The following is an 18,859-nucleotide window of genomic DNA, read 5'->3' on the forward strand; positions in this document are numbered from 1 at the left end:
TTGAGTGGCAGATATCATCATCATCATCATCATCATCATCATCATCATCATCAAGTTGGAACTATACATTTTTAGAATTGTGCTAACCCTAACATACAAAGGAGTATTCTATATTATTTATTTTGACATGAGTTTATTGACAAATTGTTTAATTAAAGTTGGTTATTTCTTTAACTTTTCAATTAATTATTTAGTGGTATCCTTTTAGTTTTTCTTAATGAAAATCTGGCATTTCTTGCTTAATTATTTTGTGTAGTTTTTGTTAGGATTAGAATTAGAAGAACTAATAATCATCAATGAAGAAGATGAAGATAATTGATACATGATTCTGATTGTATTGAAGTTAAGAAGAATATTAAATGTGTTAACAATTAAGAACACACGTCCTCCTTTACTACCTCAAGGAGGAAAAAAACTTCTATTGAACCAAAGTTTACCAAATTTTACTATTTACCAATTACCTTCCTATTATATATGATAATGTAGACCCTTATTTATATTATTCCTCTCATCACTAATATTCAATAATAATAAACAAAAACTAATTATCCCCTAGTTATCCTATTATCTATTCGTATCAGTTTCTCATATTGTTTTCGTTAGAGAATAAATTAGAATCAATATTAAATCAATTAGTATTATTTATATTTATATAACATATCTGTATATTAATTATAGGATTGTATACTTTTATTACTCTGATTCTCCTAGCACCTACATATACCTCTTGTACATTGTACTTTTCAATATACTGAATAATACACAAAAATACTTTCTTCGTATTTCTCTCTTGTTTCTAACATGGTATCAAGAGTTTAGGTTTTTTTTTTTTCAATGACAATTGGTTTCTAACTCTCGTGTTTTATCTCCTCCGACAGTACTTTGTCCTTATTTTTCGACCCTTTTCCGATGCCTTGGTTCGTCACCGCCACTACCATCGTCTTTGTCTCGTCGTGAAGTTTTCAACGACTCCAGACTCGCCACCGGACTCCGCCGCACGCGCCGCCTGAAGTCCCTTGTCTGGTTGAAGTTTTTCTCTTTCCAGACGTCTCCAGCGCCGTCGGATCAGCACCTCAGATCAACAGCTCTTTGTCACGCCAAGGATACATGGATTGACCCGGGCCTCTGCCAACCCGACCTGCACCGCGACCCGCGCCACCTCCTTGCCGCGTCCTCGTCCTCCTCTCACGCGTTGCCACGTATCATCTCCCTGCTGATGTGGAACACAGCGGGACCCTCCATAAGGTTTTTTGGTGAACTCTTTCCGATTCTGTCCTCCGTTTTCTTGTAACACCCTAATTAGCCTAAACTTTAGCTCGCGTAGTAAAACAAAGGTTAATCAGAGATTACGATAATTCTAACCTCATATATATAATATATAGAAAGAATTAATAATATCTAGAAGCCCGATGAATGATATAACTCAAAAACAGAATTTGAAAAGCACAAAACGTACTAAAAAAACTACTAACTTACAGCACAAGATACAAATAAGATATAGCAAAAGATAGTAGTATAATATCATAAGAATCTAGCCACGACTCGCGGAGTTTAAGCCGACTAGCCATATACAGACCATACATGAAACCAGACAGTAAAAATAGCTTATACAAGTTTTGTTCTCTCAATAAATGCCTCTAGGCTAAAGCAAAATACAAAATGAGAGATGTATAAACAAAATAAATCAAAAAGATTCAAAAGATTTCATGATCCTCCGCTTCTGTCGCCATCCAAGCAACTCACCGAGGTGGGTTACAACCTGCATCTGAAAAATACAACAGAAATATGGTATGAGAACCAGAGGTTCTCAGTATGGTAACAGTACCCAGTGATGTAGGATATAAGACTCCAGGACGCCAAAGGCAATCCTAGACTTCATATCCATCACAAGATTCAATCTTAAAGCGTACTAAAAACAGTAAAGCATATATAAAACCTTAACAAAACTTAAAACCTTAGCATATAAAATGGGGGTAATCTAACTTAGGAGATTACTAACTAAACTAGCCACCGCTGTCCCATAGCCTTCGCCAACCTACCCTCCGTGCAATCTCGTCGCCACCGCCTACCTAACCTCCTCAGCACAAGACAAACACAGATAATGCAAGCAAGGAAAACAAAGGTAATATTCAAATATATAACAAGATATTCAAGAAGCAAGTAGGCATATTATCCAATTAGGCAAACCCAAGTAATCAAAGCAAACAAGCACATAAAAGATGCATATGATGAATGTCTATCCTATTGGGTCGTGATATCACTTGTCGGTCTATGAATGCCAATCTGACACATCCTTTCAGATGTCGCCTTTCTGCCACGTCCGAGGATATAACGCCTGGCATACTTTTGTTCCGAGGATATAGTGCCTGGCACACTCTTGCGGCAGAGAAGGAAAAGAATAACAACATATATTTCATCATAAATCACTCTAAGGATATAGTGCCTGGCACACTAACATTCCAAGGATAAAGTGCCTAGCACACTGTCCACATCCCACAAGTCCATCGACCTTAACTCATCACCAATCATCACCATTCACATCTCAAATCACTTTCAGTTATCAATTCTCAACATTCCAAAGATATAGTGCCTGGCACACTCTCTTTCAAACACTATCAGTCCAAGGATATAGTGCTTGGCACACTCTCTATATTCATCAAGTTCATCATTTCCTCAAGTCATATACCATTCTTCGTCCTCTCTCCACCAAACCCATCCTCAGTATACCAGAAACCTAGCCTCCGTTCTCTAACTTTTTAGAGAAATACCAAATGAAAACCTCCTAGGACCATTCTCATATCCGATTCCCGAATATAAACCCAAGAGTCTAAAAATGGTATTACAGAAGGTTACAATCTTGTTGGAAAGGTCAAATAGTTGAAAACAAATTTAAATTTGAGAAATAGGGCGTGTGCGTACGCACATGGGTGTGCATGTGCATGCCCTGGAGAAGTTTTAAAACGTGTGCATACGCATAGAGGTGTGCGTACACACAGGTGCAAAAATCGCAATGTCTGTTCACTCACACAACCTGTGCTAGCTCCCTCAACAGACTGACCTTCCCAACGTGTGCGTACGCACAGGTTGCAAATTCTCATTGATATGTGCGCATACAAGCTGTGCTAGCGCTGCAAACAGGGAGCCTTCCCCTGCGTGTGCGGATGCACAGGTTTGTGCTTGCAGACAGGTTGAAATTTTCACAGGGTTGTGCGTGCGCACAAGGCTGTGCGTGCGCACATACCAGAAATCACAAAATTCTGCAACCTTGCAGAATTTCAGATTTTGACACCAATTTTTGAATGATCAAAACTTCCTCTACAAAAATCTAAATTTTACAAACTTTATATCGATTCGAAGAGTTTTCAATAAACTTTAATTCTAAACCAATTTCAACAAATTTTGAAAATCGAGGCAAAAGTTATGATCAGAAAAAATTCACCAAAAACCAACTCTTACTAAATTCACAAAATCCACAATTCCTTGTAAAACACAACCAAAACCATACCAAACCATTCCAAACTCCATTTCTCATCAAAATCTACCCTTTCTGTCATATTACACCAAATTTTCCCATCACACTTCATCATTCTCAATCTCAATTATCAAAGATATAATATCACAAACAATTTTTCCACCAATACATTCACCAATCCTCATTCTATCATCAATTTCACTATCAATTTCCCATATCCAACTACCAACATCAATGTAGCCATTTATCAATCATCCCCAATCATCAATTACCATTCCAACAACCTCAACATCGCATATATCATATCAAACCACTTTTCAATCCACACAATCATTCATCCTCATCATAGCATTATTAATCGTCATAATTGAACTCAAAAATTCCTCAACCCATCATTAATCATCATACATCAACATTCAACACCCAACAACCATTATTTACCAACATAACAATATTAATTTATCATACATCATCAACAACCACATAAATCCCAACCTATCCTATGGGGTACTAGCCTAAGTGTCCATGAATATTATATACTACATAGAGGAAACCAAAACCATACTTTGGCCGATTCCCAATATGAACCAAAACCCCAAAAGAGCACAAGTTGAGCTTCCAACCACAAGCAAGCCTCCAATATGACCCAACAAGCACCAACAAGCTCCAAAAGCTCCCAAACTCACAACAAACAAGCTATATACACACAAACCATCACTAATCAATCTAGGGCTCAACATAATCATAAAATCACAAGGATAGAGCTCTTACCTTGTCCAACAGTTTTAGAAGCCAAAACCACAAGCAATCAAGTGCTAGAGTGTACATAAACACTCAAAACATGAGATCTCACTGAAAACCAAACCCTAAAACTCGAATTTCACAAGGGCACAAAAACTGGGCAGGGAAACTCGAAAAGCTTACTACAAAGCTTAGATAGAAGTGACGAACTCGGGGAAAACTTTGCGTAGCCGCTGACGGCACGCAAATTGGAGCACTGTAGCTTGAGATATGGTCAAAAGAGTGAGGAGATGAATAGTGCTTCTCTTTTCTCCTTCTTCTCTCAATTTTCTGGTGTGTGTGTTGTGTTGTGGCTGAATGGTTCATTAATGAACCTTTATATATATTGGGCTTGGGTCCAACTTGGGTCCGGTCCTACCCGTTAGCGTATTTAGCCCGGTCAGCCCAACTCTGGGCCAAACCTTTAAAATTAACGTCCGGTTTTTTACTTCTAATATTTTTCTATGGTTTTTGACTATTTTCGCTTTTACTCACACAGTACCGGGCAGACTTGAACTGGTTCAACCGGTCCGACTGTCTATTCGCAGGTTTTTGCGGTTTTTTACAGAAAACACATTTTCTGACTCAGAAAAACCTACTGAGTCCAAAAATCACGTTTAGATCCTCAAATTCCCACTCTAAATTTTCGGATCCGGTTTTGGGCAATAAAACTATTCTATTCTAATTAAACGATTTTTTGTGAAAACTCCGGTTCTTACATCTTCCCCTCCTTAAAAATATTTTCGCCCTCGAAAATGCTAATCAGCGTGCTTTCACTGCGTCACTCTGATTGCTCATCATCACAGACCCAAAATCCTCGGCTACCGCCACTAGAGTCCTCCTTTCCCATGGTTTACTTCCAATAAAACCCTAACTCTCGTAACCCTAACGACGACTTTGGAAAAGATAGAACTAAGCTACCATCAGGTCCAAGCAATATAATACTCAACGCATACGCTTACCTCTCGCCGGAGGATTCGATCCTGTCGCATCACGTGCATCCAAGGCAACCACACGGTCTGACTGTTGATTCTGACCCATGTTCTGGTTTTTCTTACGACGACAGTTCTTGGCTAGGTGCCTAGATAGTCCACAAGTATAACACAGGCGACTCCCCCTCATATGGTGAAACTGGGCATTGTTGTTCCTTCTGAAGTTTCCTTGACCTTGCAGATGCTGAGGAGTATGTGCATCTTTCTTGAAGTTCTGTCCCCTTGGTCCGAGGTAATCGTCATGCTCCCTATTAGTGTTTCCTTCATGAGTGTCCCTTGACAAGGCTACCCTCTTTGTGTATTCCTCCACCACTCTTGCCTTGTTCACCAGATCAGAGAAAGTACGGATCTCCATAGGAGCCACAGCAGTCATGATGTCGTCCTTCAAGCCCCTTTGATACTTGATACACTTCCAACTTTTATAGGTCTCCGGGGCACCCTGACACGCCCTAGAGAACCTACAGAGCTCCTCAAATCGGATGGTGTAGTCCGCCACAGATAATAAACCTTGCTTCAGCTGCATAAGTTCCATCTCTTTCGCTTTCCTTGCAGACTCAGGAAAGTACTTCTTATAGAAGGCCGTTTGGAAGACATCCCAAGGAACATCGGCGTTTTGTAGTTGGAGCAAGCGGCATTCTGCCTGCCACCAATGCTGGGCCTCTTCCAGAAGCTGATAAGCAACAAATTCTACATATTGGTTATTCGGGACATGCTGCGCTTGCAGCGTGCGCTCCATAGCCTGGAACCAGTTATCCGCCTCTGTAGGGTTGGTTGATCCTCTGAAACTTGGCGGATGAACCTTGAGAAAATTCGCCAAGGTCATCGGAGCACCTCCCATATTATCGCCGTTCCCTTCTGCATTGTTATTTGCATCTCCTTCACCATTTCCGTTCTCATTTCCCACCGGTTGACCTAACCTCTGCACAGCTTGCAGAGTCGCAGCAGCATTCGCCTCCATGGTGTTCGCAAGATTTGCCATTGCCGCCATGAACTCGGCATGGTTATCGGCCGGCTGCGCATTCCTACTCTCGGCTCGTGAACGTGTACGACCTCATCCGTGAGTGGCTATTAGGGTTCCTGTCTACACCAAACAATCGATATCAAGGTGATCAGTCTCAATATCAAAAGTCTAGTGCTTCAATTATCCCAAACAGGCACTCACAAACAAGCATGCTATGCAATATCAAGTAGATAACCTAATAGCATCAAAGAAAAGACACACAGAGTATGCAATGAAGCCCAATCGGTCCATCCCTCAGTCTCGCGAGGACGAACTGCTCTGATACCACTAAATGTAACACCCTAATTAGCCTAAGCTTTACCTCGCATCGTAAAACAAAGGTTAACCAGAGATTACGACAATTCTAAAATCATACATATAATATATAGAAAGAATTAATAATATATAGAAGCCCGATGAAGGATATAGATCAAAAACAGAATTTGAAAAGCGCAAAACGTACTAAAGAAACTACTAACTTACACCACAAGATACAAATAAGATATAGCAAAATATAGTAGTATAATATCATAAGAATCTAGCCATGACTCGTGGAGTTTAAGCCGGCTAGCCATACACAGACCATACATGAAACCATAGAGTAAAAACAGTTTATACAAGTTTTGTTCTCTCAATAAATGCCTCTAGGCTAAAGCAAAATACAAAATGAGAGATGTATAAACAAAATAAATAAAAAATACTCAAAAGGTATCATGATCCTCCGCTTCTGTCACCATCCAAGCAACTCACCAAGGTGGGTTGCAACCTGTATCTGAAAAATAAAACAGAAATACGGTATGAGAATCGGAGGTTTTCAGTATGGTAACAGTGCTCAGTGATGTAGGATATAAGATCCCGGGACACCAAAGGCAATCCTAGACTTCATATCCATCACAAGATTCAATCTTAAAGCGTACTAAAAATAGTAAACCATATATAAAACCTTAACAAAACTTAAAACCTTAGCATGGGTAATCTAACTTAGGGGATTACTAACTAAGCTAGCCACCGCTGTCCCACAGCCTTCGCCAACCTACCCTCCGTGCGATCCCGTCGTCACCGCCTACCTAACCTCCTCAGCACCAGACAAACACAGATAATGCAAGCAAGGAAAACACAGGTAATATTCAAATATATAACAAGTTATTCAAGAAACAAATAGGCATATTATACAATTAGGCGAACCCAAGTAATCAAAGCAAACAAGCACGTAAAAGATGCATATGATGAATGTCTATCCTATTGGCTCGTGGTATCACTTGTCGGTCTATGAATGCCAATCCAACACATCCTCTCAGATGTTGCCTTTCGTCCACGTCTGAGAATATAGTGCCTGGCATGCTTTTGTTCCGAGGATATAGTGTCTGGCACACTTGCATGCTCATTCTGAGGATATAGTACCTGGCACACTCTTACGGCAGAGAAGGAAAACAATATCAACATATATTTCATCATAAATCACTCCAAGGATATAGTGCCTGGCACACTATCATTCTAAGGATATAGTGCCTGGCACACTGTCCACATCCCACAAGTCCATCGACCTTAACTCATCACCAGTCATTACCATTCACATCTCAAATCACTTTCAGTTATCAATTCTCAACATTCCAAGGATATAGTGCCTGGCACACTCTCTTTCAAACACTATCTGTCCAAGGATATAGTGCCTGACACACTCTCTACATTCATCAAGTTTATCATTTCCTCAAGTCATATACCATTCTTCGTCCTCTCTCCACCAAACCCATCCTCAGTACACCAGAAACCTAGCCTCCGTTCTCTAACTTTTTCAGAGAAATACCAAATGAAAACCTCCTAGGACCTTTCTCATATCCGATGCCCGAATATAAATCCAAGAGTCTAAAAATGGTGTTACAGAAGCTTACAATCTTGTTGGGAAGGTCAAATAGTTGAAAACAAATTTAAATTTGAGAAACAGGGCGTGTGCATACACACAGAGGTGTGTGTGCGCACGCCCTGGAGAAGTTTTAAAACGTGTGCGTACGCATAGAGGTGTGCGTACGCACAGGTGATAAAATTCGCAATGTCTGTTCACCCGCACAACCTGTGCTAGCGCCCTCAACAGACTGACCTTCCCAACGTGTGCGTACGCACAGGTTGCAAATCCTCATTGGTATGTGCACGCACAAGCTGTGCTAGCGCTGCAAACAAGGAGCCTTCCCCTACGTGTGCGAATGCACAGGTCTGTGCGTGCGCACAGGTTGAAATTTTCACAGGGTTGTGCGTGCGCACATACCATAAATCACAAAATTCTGCAACTTTGCAGAATTTTAGATTTTGACACCAATCTTTGAATGATCATAACTTCCTTTACAAAAATTCAAATTTTACAAACTTTATATTGATTCGAAGAGTTTTCAATAAACTTTAATTCTAAACAAATTTCAACAAATTTTGAAAATCGAGTCAAAAGTTATGATCAGATAAAGTTCACCAAAAACTAACTCTTGCCAAATTCACAATTTCCACAATTCCTTCTAAAACACAACCAAAACCATACCAAACCATTTTAAACTCCATTTCTCATCAAAATCTACCCTTTGTGTCATATTACACCAATTTTTCCCATCACACTTCATCATTCTCAATCTCAATTATCAAACATATAATATCACAAACAATTTTTCCACCAATACATTCACCAATCCTCATTCTATCATCAATTTCACTATCAATTTCCCATATCCAACTACCAACATCAATGTAGCCATTTATCAATCATCCCCAATCATCAATTACCATTCCAACAACCTCAACATCGCATATATCATATCAAATCACTTTTCAATCCATACAATCATTCATCCTCATCATAGCATTATTAATCGTCATAATTGAACTCAAAAATTTCTCAACCCATCATTAATCATTATACATCAACATTCAACACCCAACAACCATTATTTACCAACATAACAATATTAATTCATCATACATCATCAACAACAACCACATAAATCCCAACCTATCCTATAGGGCACTAGCCTAAGTGTCCATGAGTATTATATACTACATAGAGAAAACCGAAACCATACCTTGGTCGATTTTTAATATGAACAAAAATCCTAAAAGAGAACAAGTTGAGCTTCCAACCACAAGCAAGCCTCCAATATAACCTAACAAGCACCAACAAGCTCCAAAAGCTCCCAAACTCACAACAAACAAGCTATATACACACAAACCATCACTAATCAATCTAGGGCTCAACATAATCATAAAATCACAAAGGTTTCAAGATCTCTTACCTTACTCAACAGTTTTGGAAGCCAAAACCACAAGCAATCAAGTGCTAGAGTGTACTTAAACATCCAAAACACGAGATTTCACTCAAAACCAAACCCTAAAACTCGAATTTCACAAGGGCACAAAAACTGGTCCGGGAAACTCAAAAAGCTTACCACAAAGCTTAGATAGAAGTGACGGGCTCGGTAAGAGCTTTTCGTAGCCGCTGACGGCATACAAATTGGAGCACCGTAGCTTGAGATATGGTCAAAAGAGTGAGGAGATGAATAGTGCTTCTTCTCTCTTCTCCTTCTTCTCTCAATTTTCTGGTGTGTGTGTGCGCGTTGTGTTGTGGCTGAATGGTTCATTAATGAACCTTTATATATGTTGTGCTTGGGCCCAACTTGGGCTCGGTCCAATCCGTTAGCGTTTTTAGCCCGGTCGGCCCAACTCTAGACCAAACCTTTAAAATTAACGTCCGGTTTTTGACTTTTAATATTTTTCTATGGTTTCTGACTGTTTTCGCTTTTGCTCACACAGTACCGGGCAGACTTGAACCGGTTCAACCAGTCCAACTGTCGGTTCGTAGTTTTTCGCAGAAAATACATTTTCTGACTCAGAAAAACCTACTGAGTCCAAAAATCACGTTTAGATCCTCAAATTCCCACTCTAAATTTTCGGATCCGGTTTTGGGCAATAAAACTATTCTATTCTAATTAAACGATTTTTTGTGAAAACTCCGGTTCTTACATTTCTCATTTTCGGCATCGACTTTGCAGTTTTCTCTCCTCTCTTTGATCTTTGTATCTGCTATTATGGAAAAATCATATGTTTATGCTGCCACAGACAGAAAGGATGAATTCTGTCGTAATTGTGATCATTCTGGGCACTTCTTCTCAGACTGTCCTTCTGTTGAATGTCACAAATGTCAACAGAAAGGTCACATTAGCTACAATTGTCCACAAGTGTTCTGCCATTATTGCAAGCTATCGGGACATCTTATTACTGCCTGTCCTACTCGCCTACCACGTCCTGATCACCTCAAGCATGCTTCGCATCCCAACTTCTCCAAAAATGTGTCTGCTTCTACTGTTGCTGCTACTACTAAATCTACCACCTCTGTTCCTCTCAACCTGTCTCCTGTCTCTCTATCTGATATTGCGTCTCTTCTTAAGCATCTTCTCTCCCTTTCTGGTAATACTTCTGCTGGTTTTTCGACTCCTCCAGGTAATTCTACATGGTACTTTGATTCCGGTTGCTTTAATCACGTGTCCCCTTTGCGTCATCTCTTCTCGTCTTTGTCTATCACTACAAATGTACCTTCTATCAATACTGCTAATGGTTCCCTCTTGCACATGACACACAAGGGTTCTATTTCCCAGTCAACTCTTAATTTTTCTGATACTTATTATATTCCCAAGTTGAACTTTAATCTTATTTCTGTTGGTCAACTTGTTGATCTCGGTTTTAATGTCACTTTTTCCCATTTCTGGTTGTCATATATAGGATCGTCGGATGGGACAAATTATCGGGACTGGACGTAAGGTCGGAAGGTTATTTGAACTCGAGAATCTTCATATTCCTTCTGTGCCAAATCTCTGTGCTACTTCTTTCTATCTACCATTCACTTGTGGTATCAATGTCTTGCCCACAGCTCCTTAGAAAAATTACGTCCTCTTGTGTCTCAGGGTATTTTGGGTCAGGTTCCTAATGAATCTTTTGATTGCATTTCTTATCAAACTGCCAAACAACCTGCTTTATCTTTTCACAATAATTCCTCTCTTGCTTGCTCTCCTTTTGATCTTATTCACTCTGATGTTTGGGGTCTCGCTCTCACTGCTTCTATGGGAGGAGCTCGATACCTTGTCATTTTCATTGATGATTTTTCACGCTTTACTTGGGTTTATTTGATGACTAATCGCCATGAGTTACCTCAGATTTATATTAACTTTGCCACCATGACTAAAACTCAATTTTCCAAGGTCATTAAGATTTTTCGACGCGATAATACTATGGAATACCGTGATTCCAAACTTTTACCTTTCTTGCAGAATAGGGCGCTTTGTCTGAGTTTTCTTGTTTTGGTACGTCTCAACAAAATGGATGAGCTGAATGCAAACACTATCACATTCTTGACTCTATTCATGCAATGCTTCTTTCTTCTTCGTGTCCTGCGCATACTTGGGGTGAAGCTGTTCTTACTGCTGTTCATGTTATCGATATACTTCCTTCTTCTGTTATTGGTAACGTTACTCCCTTTGAGCGTCTTTATCATACCTTCCCATATTACAGTTCTCTTTGAGTTTTCGGTTGTGTCTGTTTTGTTCTTCTTCAGCCTCATGAACATAGTAAACTTGAACCTCGGGCTCGTATGTGTTGTTTCCTTGGTTATGGCACTAAATACAAGGGTTATTGGTGTTGGGATCCTCTCTCTAAACGTATTCGTATATCTCGTCATGTTGTCTTCTGGGAGCATCACATGTTTTCTCGGTTCTCCTCCTTTGAGTCCATTCCTCTTACTCAGTCACCTTTTTTCACTAACCTCAATGTTGATCTTTTTCCTAGTGACGATTCTACAGGTTCTATCTTGAATCACCCTCTACAGCCTCCTGTTCTTCTGCCTTCTCCATCTCCCGATGATTCTAAACCGGACGACGATCCTGCTCCTACCGTCATGCCTCCTCCTTCCACTCGTTCTTCTAGGGTAAGAAATCCACCTCCTCATCTTCTTGATTATCATTGTTTTTCTACTATTGTTCATCAACATGAACCTAAGTCATTCAGAGAAGCCTCCACAAATCCAAATTGGCAACAAGCAATGCAGGAAGAAATACATGCACTTGAAAAAGCATACACTTGGGATTTGGTTGATCCTCCTTGTAATCAGGAAGTTATGGAAAGTAGATGGGTATACAAGATCAAGACTCACTTTGATGGCTCTATTGACCGTTATAAGGCATGATTGGTTGCTCAAGGTTGTACGCAAGAGTATGGTATTGACTATGAAGAGACTTTTGTTCCTGTTGCTCATTTCACATCTATTCGAGCTCTTCTTGCCATTGTTGCGGTAAAAAATGGTCTCTCAGTCAGATGGACGTGAAAAATGCATTTCTTAATGGAGATTTGAAAAAGAAGGTTTATTTGAAAACCCCGCCGGGTTATCCTTGTCCTTCTAGCAAAGTTTGTCTCCTTTGCAAGACACTTTATGGTCTTAAGCAAGCTCCTCGCGAATGGTTTGACAAGTTTAGCACCACTATATGCAATCTTGGTTTCACTTGCAGCCCTCATGAGAATGCTCTCTTTATTCATAAAAGTGAACATGGAGTTGTTCTTCTGCTTTTGTATGTTGATGACATGATCATTATTGGAGATGATGTTGATAGTATCTTTGATAACAAAGCCTCCCTTCACCGTATTTTTGAGATTAAAGATCTTGGTTCTCTCAGTTATTTTCTTGGTCTCGAGGTCATATCCATAGATGATGGTATCTATCTCTGTCAAGCTAAGTATGCTTCGGATCTTCTTACTCGAGCCGGTATAACAGATAGTCGAATTAAGTCTACTCCTCTTGAGCCTAATGTTCGTTTTACTCCTATGGATGGCACTGTTTTGGATAATCCTACTCTTTATTGACAGTTAGTTGGAGGACTAGTCTACTTAACTGTCACCCGACCAGACATTGCCTATCCGGTTCATGTTCTTACCCAGTTCTTGTCAACTCCTCGTACTACTCACTATGCGGCAGTTCTTCGCGTTCTTCGCTACATCAAAGACACCCTATTTCATGGCCTTTATTTTTTTGTGCATTCATCTTTATCCCTTCAGGCGTACTCAGATGCTGATTGGGCTGGTGATCCCACTGATCGTCGTTCTACTACTAGTCATTGTTTGTTTCTTGGCGACTCTCTCATTTCCTGGCGAGCTAAGAAGCAAACGTTCACTACTCGATCAAGCACGAAAGCTGTATACCGTGCTCTCGCTGACACCACTGCTGAGGTTGTCTCGATTCGTTGGCTTCTCAAAAACTTGGGTGCACCGCAGTCGTCCCCAACTAATGTTTTTTGTGACAACCGCAATGCTATTTAGATTGCCCATAATGATGTGTTTCATGAACGCACAATACATATTGAGATTGACTGTCACTTTGTTCGGCAACGCATCTTTATTGATGCTGTTCGTCTCATCGCTGTTGGAACACTGGATCAGACTGCTGATATCTTCACGAAGGCTCATCATCTGACTCGTTTTCGTACTCTGGCATCCAAACTCAAGTGGTATCCTTAACTCTCACTTGAGTTTAAGGGGGATGTTAGAGAATAAATTAAAATCAATATTAGATCAATTAGTATCATTTATATTTATATAGCATATCTGTATATTATTTATAAAATTGTATATTTTTATTATTTTGATTCTTCTAGCACTTATATATATCTTTTGTACATTATACTTTTTAATATACTGAATAATACACAAAAACACTTATTTAAATTTCTCACTTATTTCTAACCATTTTCCTTGACCGATGCGATTATTTTATATATCTTTTAAAATACTAGTCTCAAAGTCTAAGCTATCTTAAAAAACAATATTGTTAATTTTTGTGTATCTTCTAAATTACTCTTAACAAAGTAACTAAAAAATAATATATAAATAAAAAATATCTTATCTATTAGAATAGTAATCAAAAGGATTGATAGATATACACAAACAAAAGTGAGTTTGTATTTCTTCATTTATCTTTTGTTTTTTAAGGTTTTTCGATCTTTTCCCTTCTTTTGTCTTTTTCTCTTAAATAGAACCAGGCCAGGGCCAGGACCACTCTTATCTGGTGGATCTAAGTATCTAACGATTATCAATAATAATAATAATAATAATAATAATAATAATAATAGAAAGAATCTAATGTACGTTGTGGGAAAGCAAGCGCATATAGAATTAAAAGAATCTTCACTGTTGGCTTCTCCCTTTCTTCATTGGCCGTTTGCTATTCCTATAAAAGAGAACGAAGTAGCGATGATATACTGATAGAGCCACATAGCTACCTAAATATTTCTCAATATAAGAGTTGAGAGGTATATATATATATATATATATGAATTTTATTTCTCGAATTGTATAATTTTTTTAAATAGATTCTCGTATTATTAAAAACATTTTTATTTAAATAGCACAAAAAGTTTGACAATTTTGTACAAGAACTGTTTTAAACTATCCTTCAATGGTACAAACAAAATTATATTTTGAATATATCCCCAAAGGTCAAAGCTGAAGACGACGACACTAACCTACAGCTCATGCGCACAGCTCAAGAGTAAAAGACACGTGTAACGTGTTTGATTGTGCCAGGCGTATCCAAACTCGCCCCTTTTCTGTTCTTTCTTAGGGCTGACAATGGGTAGGGTAGGTTAGGGTTTGGACCATATTTTAATTCTACCCGCGGATTAAAAATTTTATTAAAATTCTATTATATTCTATTCGCAGATTGAGAATCTCTCAACCTTAATCCTACCCACACCCTAAAATTCTAAATCCTACCCTACCATATCTTATCCGTAGAAATATCAAAATTTTTTAAAGTAAATATAAAATTCAATTTCGAATTTTATACATATTAATAACATAAAAAATAAAAAATTAATGCTCTAAATTACTAAATTAACTAACTAATTTTAGTAGTTGTTCATTTATTATAAGTCATTACATAAGAGAGATTGTGGGTTCAACTCTTACTTCCTTCACTATATACCTAATTTTTATAAAATATGTATTATATATGAGATGTGAGTAGAATAGAGTAGAATACATCCTAATCCTAAACCCGTACCTTACCCTACTCTACTCGCAGACATACCCAAACCGTATCCTACCCTATTTACAGGGAGTCGGGATTCCTTCCTATATAAGGAACCAAGTAGCCAGGACCAGGATATACTCATACAGCCACATTGCTGCCTTAATATATTTCTCGAAGACTTTTATCCATATCCATATATCGTAGTAAGTCGTTCTTTTCTTTTCTTTTCTTTTCTTTTCTATATACTTATTCCATGCATGTGTTTGCTATGTGCTAACTGCAGAGAAGACTTGAAGACGTGAGAAGCCGCAATCTGTTCTTCTCCGATCCATACTTGAATAGCATGCCTGTACACATGCAAACCCTTCACATGGTTGGTGGCTTGGGAGAAACAAGCTATGCATCCAACTCTTTGATACAAGTACATACTCGCATACATCTCTCAAACCATTAATTAGCAATATATATTTTTTCCAATATGTATTGGGCAGGTTTGTTTACGAAAACAGAATAATACAAAACACTAGAAATAAGATACAAAAAATAGATACATAAAATTTTATATTCTAGAAATAATTTAAAAAATAACGGCGGTTTGAACCATTATTTTAATCAATTGAAAAACGTCGTTTTATTTAAAAATAATGACGGTTTAAATTGTCATTTTAACCTATTTAAAAACTGTCATTTTAACTTAGAAAACTGTTGCGATTTTTTAAAAATCGTCGTAATAACCAGAATTATGTCGCTTTTTAAAATCGCCGTGCCTGGTAATAATGGTGGTTCAAACTGCCGTAAATACTAAAAAAATTACCATTTTAACAAGAATTTTGTGTAGTATATCTTGTATTCTGTTTGGTGATAAATTAGAACAAATTATGAAAATTTAATTTATTTTTATTTTTTTATCCCAAAAATTTAAGAAAAAATATAATTAATCCTTTTAATTATATATTTAAATCGTGATTTTAAACTATTATTTATGATCAAACAAAAAATTCTCATAGTTTTGAATCATGATTTATGAATAAACAAAAAATACATATAAAATTTGATTTTAAACCATAAGATCAAACAAAAAATTCTCATAGTTTTGAATCATGATTTATGAATAAACAAAAAATACATATAAAATTTGATTTTAAACCATAAGATCAAACAAAAAATTCTCATAGTTTTGAATCATGATTTATGAATAAACAAAAAATACATATAAAATTTGATTTTAAACCATAATTTGATTAAACAGTAAGTTTTCATAAATTTTGGTTCTAAACCACGACTTATACAAAAAAAAAAAAAGTTTAATTATTCTATTGATCTTTATAGTTTTGTTCAATTTTTAATTAGGTGTCTATACTTTTTTTTAATTGAGTTTTTGTACTAATTTTTTTTAATTGAATCTTTAAATTTTATTTTTCTTTTATTTGAGTTCCTGCACTAATTTTTTTTTATTTGAATTCCTATATAATTGAATTAATTAATGTCAAGAGAAATCTAATTGAAAAAAAAATTGGTGTAGTGACCAAATTAAAAGAAAAAAATGTATAAGAATCTAATTGAAAAGTTTTCGAAACTATAGAAACTAACAAAGTAATTAAACCTAAAAAAAAATACATATAAATTGTGTTAATTTGATGTTTGATTTTATGTTGACAACTATACCAACCAGTTAAATTTTACGATTGCTTGAATCGATACGAAAACAAATAAGTAAATAAATGAACAAATAAATAAATGATCATAATTAATCTAATTTTACTTCAATATATATACCAACCATACATGTAATATATTTAACTTATACAGGCTATTTTCATTGGTCATTTATCTAAATCCCTCTTAGAGCCTTGCTTGCTAGTCCTTTTTTCCTAGGGTTCTTACAACAATAAATTTAAAAAGTGAATTACATTTATAATTCTAATAAACTTAATAAAAGGATCATTGATTTAACATAACGTCAAGAATTAAATATATGCAATTTTCTAATCCTTTTATTTTTAGTCTTTTTCATTCTTATATTTCTCCTTATTGATTTTCTTTATTGTCATAATTTTTTGGTCAGGTTCGTTTTCTTATAAATACTCGTCGTTTAAAATTTACGGTTTAAACGTCTAAGTTAACGAAATATATAGAATATATTAATTTTTATGTATCACGGTTATATTCGTTTTATTTATTTAAACAAAAAAATTATATATTTTTTATTTTTATATTTCTATTAAATATAGGATAAATAATAATAGTTAACAAAATTTATTTTAATATAATTTTACTTTTATTATTAAATTTTTTTGAGGCCATCCATGATTACAATTTACAAACAACATAGACTCCCCCATATATAACCCATAAATAATATTGAGATACAAAAGCACTTATCATTTGTTTTAGTGTCTTGGAAATAGCAAGAACATGCTACTAACCAATAAGAATTTTGCATGTGAACTTAACTTTTTAGTGTTTTTTCTTTCATTTATTGACGGTGTAATTGACTTCATTAACTATTAATAGAAGAATATAATTATTAATTGGGATTTTATTTTACATAGATTTGATGAATTATTCCATGTGTGTAGAGAGAGGGGGTATTGAAGACACAACCAATTCTTGAAGAAGCAATAATGAATGTGTATGGCAACGACCTTTCAAGTTGTTTCAGATTGGCTGACCTAGGATGTTCTTCAGGGCCAAATGCACTTCTTGTGGCATCTAATATTATTGCCATTGTTGATGCAATTAGCCACACTTTGAACCGTGACCCTCCAGCACTTCAATTCTTCCTCAATGATTTGTTTGGCAACGATTTCAACAGCATATTCAAGGCACTTCCTGATTTGTATAAAAGAATGGAACAAGAGAAAGGACCAAGATCTCGTCCTTGTTTCTTTAATGCTACCCTTGGCTCCTTCTATGGCAGGGTTTATCCCTCCAACTCCATCAACTTTTTTCATTCCTCTTTTGGTCAACACTTTCTTTCTCAGGTGATTGTTTTATGGTGCATGTTATGGTGGTCGTTATTATATCACTCTAAGGTTGCTTTTGATTTCGAGAAAAGGACATAACGGAAATATTGAAAACAAGATAGATAGAGACACAAAAATTAATTTTTTTTGTATTTTGTTTAATAATAAATTAAAATAAATTATAAAAGTTTAATTTAATTTTTTTTTAAAAAATTTAAAAATATTTTTAAAATTTATTTTTTTAATTTTGTTCAAAAAATTTTTAATTTATATCAAATGTACGTACCTTTTCAACAAATGTTTTAAGAAACTTAGGATCAATTTAAGAACAACTTTATAAAGATTACCTTAATACAAACAACTCAGATACAAATTTTTATTGTTAGGTCTAATTATTAAATATTATTGTTGAATTAGTTTTAAACTTCTTGATAATTTAATTGTTAGAGGTGGTATATTTCATGCATTTCTAAGACAAAATTAAAATAAAATAAAATTTAAATATATTCTAAAATTTTTAAAAAATTGTTAAAATAAAAAATTATACTTTATCTAAAATAAAAATAAAATAAATATTGTAAAAATATATATAAGAAATGTGTCCTT

General features: G+C 36.2%; 2 protein-coding genes across 2 annotated transcripts in view; one reads left to right on the plus strand and one right to left on the minus strand.

The window, feature by feature from the left end:
- Positions 5,198-6,232, minus strand: LOC107615972. The gene has a single exon (XM_016317983.1). The coding sequence runs from the start codon at positions 6,230-6,232 to the stop codon at positions 5,198-5,200; it is 1,035 nt and encodes a 344-aa protein (XP_016173469.1).
- The window catches only part of LOC107615971 (salicylate carboxymethyltransferase-like), a 5,432-nt gene continuing 1,758 nt past the window's right edge, over positions 15,186-18,859 (plus strand). The window contains exons 1-2 of the mRNA XM_021112031.1: positions 15,186-15,708; positions 17,867-18,271. Coding sequence (XP_020967690.1) covers positions 15,631-15,708; positions 17,867-18,271 — 483 coding nt within the window. The 5' untranslated portion in view covers positions 15,186-15,630. The remainder of the gene's footprint in view (positions 15,709-17,866; positions 18,272-18,859) is intronic.

This window comes from Arachis ipaensis, chromosome B09 (genome assembly GCF_000816755.2).
Source record: "Arachis ipaensis cultivar K30076 chromosome B09, Araip1.1, whole genome shotgun sequence".
Classification (NCBI taxonomy): domain Eukaryota; kingdom Viridiplantae; phylum Streptophyta; class Magnoliopsida; order Fabales; family Fabaceae; genus Arachis; species Arachis ipaensis.

Excerpts from the sequence above, each read along its gene's own strand:
- LOC107615972 (XM_016317983.1), bottom strand. The coding sequence starts at position 6,232 with ATGGCGGCAATGGCAAATCTTGCGAACACCATGGAGGCGAATGCTGCT.